The sequence below is a fragment of the Aptenodytes forsteri genome, unplaced genomic scaffold (genome assembly GCF_000699145.1).
Source record: "Aptenodytes forsteri isolate BGI_AS27 unplaced genomic scaffold, ASM69914v1 Scaffold94, whole genome shotgun sequence".
In the NCBI taxonomy this organism is placed as follows: domain Eukaryota; kingdom Metazoa; phylum Chordata; class Aves; order Sphenisciformes; family Spheniscidae; genus Aptenodytes; species Aptenodytes forsteri.
Window position 1 is genome coordinate 911,000 of NW_008795017.1, and position 3,180 is coordinate 914,179.

Genomic DNA, 3,180 nt, shown 5'->3' on the forward strand with positions numbered 1-3,180 from the left:
GCATCACTTGCTTTGTATATTCTATTATTATTATTATTATTATTATATTATTTTACTATTTTATTATTTTATTTCAGTTATTAAACTGTTTTTATCTCAACCCACGAATTTTCTCACTTTTGTCCTTCTGATTCTCTCTTCCATCCCACCGGCGTGGGGGGGAGTGAGCGAGCGGTTGTGTGGTGCTCAGTTGCCGGCTGAGGTTAAACCACAACATAATGTTATGGATAAATTTATATAAGTATCTATCTGTATCTCTCTCTTTCTTTTTTCAAGATGTGAAAGAAAAACAATCAAGATGCTTCAAAATACTAAACCCAAATCATGGTCTTTCTAACCTTTGCCTTTCTGTTCCCCTTCAAAGTCATCACAAGAGAATAGAAATTCTTTCCTAGTAAATGGGACAAGGAGCTAGTATTCTGCTTCTCTGTAGAGTAGCTGGCATGTATGATACTTCACTGTATTTTACAAGTAATGTGGATTGCTGTAAAGACTGATGCTTTCCCTTTTTCTTCTGCTCTCTAACAAGTTCTCCTTTGCCAGTTCAAGAATGCATTTAGCTGTAGAACGGATCTTGATTGAGTGTGTTTACTTGCTTCACAAAAATCCATTTGCTAGAAGGTCAGACCTTCTATTTATATGTAAAAGAAGCAAGTGTATGAAAATGGTTCAATCAGAAGTGGTGTGAACACCATAAATGTCAGCTTAGAGACTATAAAATAAATCTTGTGTTTCAACTGTATTAATGTAACTATATTCTTGCATTGTTTCTAAAATTGTAACTTAGAGAATACTGACTAGTTTTTTTTTTCCTAAAGTTACATGCTGAAGTTCTGAAATGCTGCTATTCTACTTTGAACGGCATTACTACTAAATGAGGGATATTAGTATTTATGCTTTGGGAGGAGGGTTTCTAAAATACTATTGTTAGTTCCTGTAGCTGCCTAAGGGTGAAGGCTACTATATACCTTTTTAAAAAAGTAGTTAAATACATGCAGGCCTTTGAATTGTGCACCTAAAGTATTTTTATAGTATTCTACTTCTTCTGGAAAATTGAATAGTGTGTTTTTTCTTATTTAAATCCATATGAGTCTTTTTCTGCAGGTCTGCAAAAGATGACTTTGGATCCATAGTTGGAAAATGTCAAGGTATACAATATGGCAACCTCTACCTCATTACGTAATGTCATCATTGTTTATTACTCATGCATTGCTAAGTGGTAGTGTCGGTATACTTTAAAGATAATGTTGTAACTTCTTAAAGGCGTTGGGAAGAATCTCTTAATAATTTTGCTTTGTGAATAGTTCCATTACCCTCCCTCCCCCCTCTTCTTTTCATGATGATTAACATATAAGACCTGAAATGACATGATAGTTAAAATGAATGGGTTTAGGAGACATAGCAGGTATTGGAGGTGGTGGTTTTTTTTCTCCTCCAAGATAAGCTTGTAATGATAGTAGGCACCCTGCATTTTTTGATGCAGTTGACTTAGTGTTGTGTTTAAGGGATTATATTTATATTTCACTTTTTAATAACTTTCTTCCTTTTTCATAGTGCCAAAGGATCCTAACCCTCAGTGGAGGCGAGTGGCATGGAGTCATGATTGTACGTTACTTGCTTATGCTGAAAGCACTGGAACAGTGAGAGTGTTTGACCTAATGGGTAGCGAGCTTTTGGTCATTTCACCAGTAAGTGCTCTCTTAGATTAAATATGAATATAGTAGAACTTTTTGTAAGGGTAAAAGGTAATTTCCACTCTTCGGCCTTTTTTTAATCATGGCTTACTTTGGTATAAAGGCTTACAGTATGAATACCATGCACAAATGTACCATGAAGTATTTATCATATGATGGGTATATTATAGTTAAACTATAACTAAACTTATAGTTAAAGTCCTGTGTAGCACTTGCAAAGCATATATTTTGTGCTGTTGTATCTAGTCAGAAACTTCATCTTTCTTCTCTTTTTCTTAGAATTGTGGTAGATCTGCAGGTACATCAGATTGTGAAAGTATAGAATTACCTACTTTGCGTGCAAATAATGACAATTTGTACTAGTGGATGACAAATCTGCATTCTATATGCAGAGTCACTTATAAATCAAGAAACATCACTGAAAGAGCAATATGAGGATTTTTTTTTTCTTGGTATGAGAATAGATAATTGCTGTTGGCTTGCCCCGCATAATATATTTTATATTTTGCATATTCAAAGGTTGTATGAAACTAATTTGGGGAGGTGGCTCAAGTGTTTCCTTAGTATATTGTCTTTGCAGACTTTAAGATTTCTTTAAAATCAGGGTAAAAAGAAGTGTATTTTGTTACTAGTACAAACTAATGAAACTTTATTTTTTTAATATTTTTATATAATATAATAAATTTTAACTTCCTAGTTCTTTCAATAACCAAGACACTTTCTCTTTTTTTTTTTAATCCCCTTTCTCTCAATGTCTGTGTGCATTTTTGGGTAAAGACAGCAAGTTTTCCAGGGGATCTGAGTTATGCTATTGCTGGATTGATCTTTCTAGAATACAAAGCAAGTGCCCAATGGTCAGCCGAACTGCTTGTTGTTAATTATCGTGGAGAACTGAGAAGTTATCTTGTAAGGTAAGCATAAATTTTTGACTTGCTTTGAGAGGGCACCGTGAACTTCAAAGGAATTCTTTCCACTGTTTAAAGAAAATAAATCTGAAATAATATATGTATTTTTTTCCCCCCATACTTAGTGTTGGAACAAATCAAAGCTTTCAAGAAAGTCATAGTTTCAGCTTTAGCAGCCATTATGCCCATGGAATAACTACTGTCATTTATCATCCTGGTCACAGGTAAGTGTTCTGTTTGCTACCTGCCGATAATATGGAAATGATGAACAAAAGTGGCAAAATAAACATTGACGTGTGTTGCATAAGAAGGGGGAGGAAAAAAAAAAAAAGTATTTTAATACTGGTATTTAGTGAATCAGTAATAATAAGTCATATATCATTGTACCGATGAAAGAAGCGCTAGTTGGTGATCTCGCTTTACTAATCGAATAATGAAAACCAAGTTGTGTCCTTTACCGTTTGAGTACCTTGCATACATGAGCAACATCTTCTAGAATGTCAGTAGTTTCAAAAGACGTTTCTGAATTTGATGGGGGTAAGGGCTGAGGTATAGGTTTTGTTTTTTTTTTTTTTTTTTTT

The 3,180-nt window shown here is 34.0% G+C and overlaps 1 protein-coding gene across 1 annotated transcript in view; it reads left to right on the forward strand.

Annotated features, from left to right (window-relative positions):
- NBAS (neuroblastoma amplified sequence) overlaps positions 1-3,180 on the forward strand; it is a 219,080-nt gene that overhangs the window by 8,821 nt on the left and 207,079 nt on the right. The window contains 4 exon segments of the mRNA XM_009275562.2: positions 1,105-1,148; positions 1,555-1,688; positions 2,472-2,605; positions 2,725-2,823. Coding sequence (XP_009273837.2) covers positions 1,105-1,148; positions 1,555-1,688; positions 2,472-2,605; positions 2,725-2,823 — 411 coding nt within the window.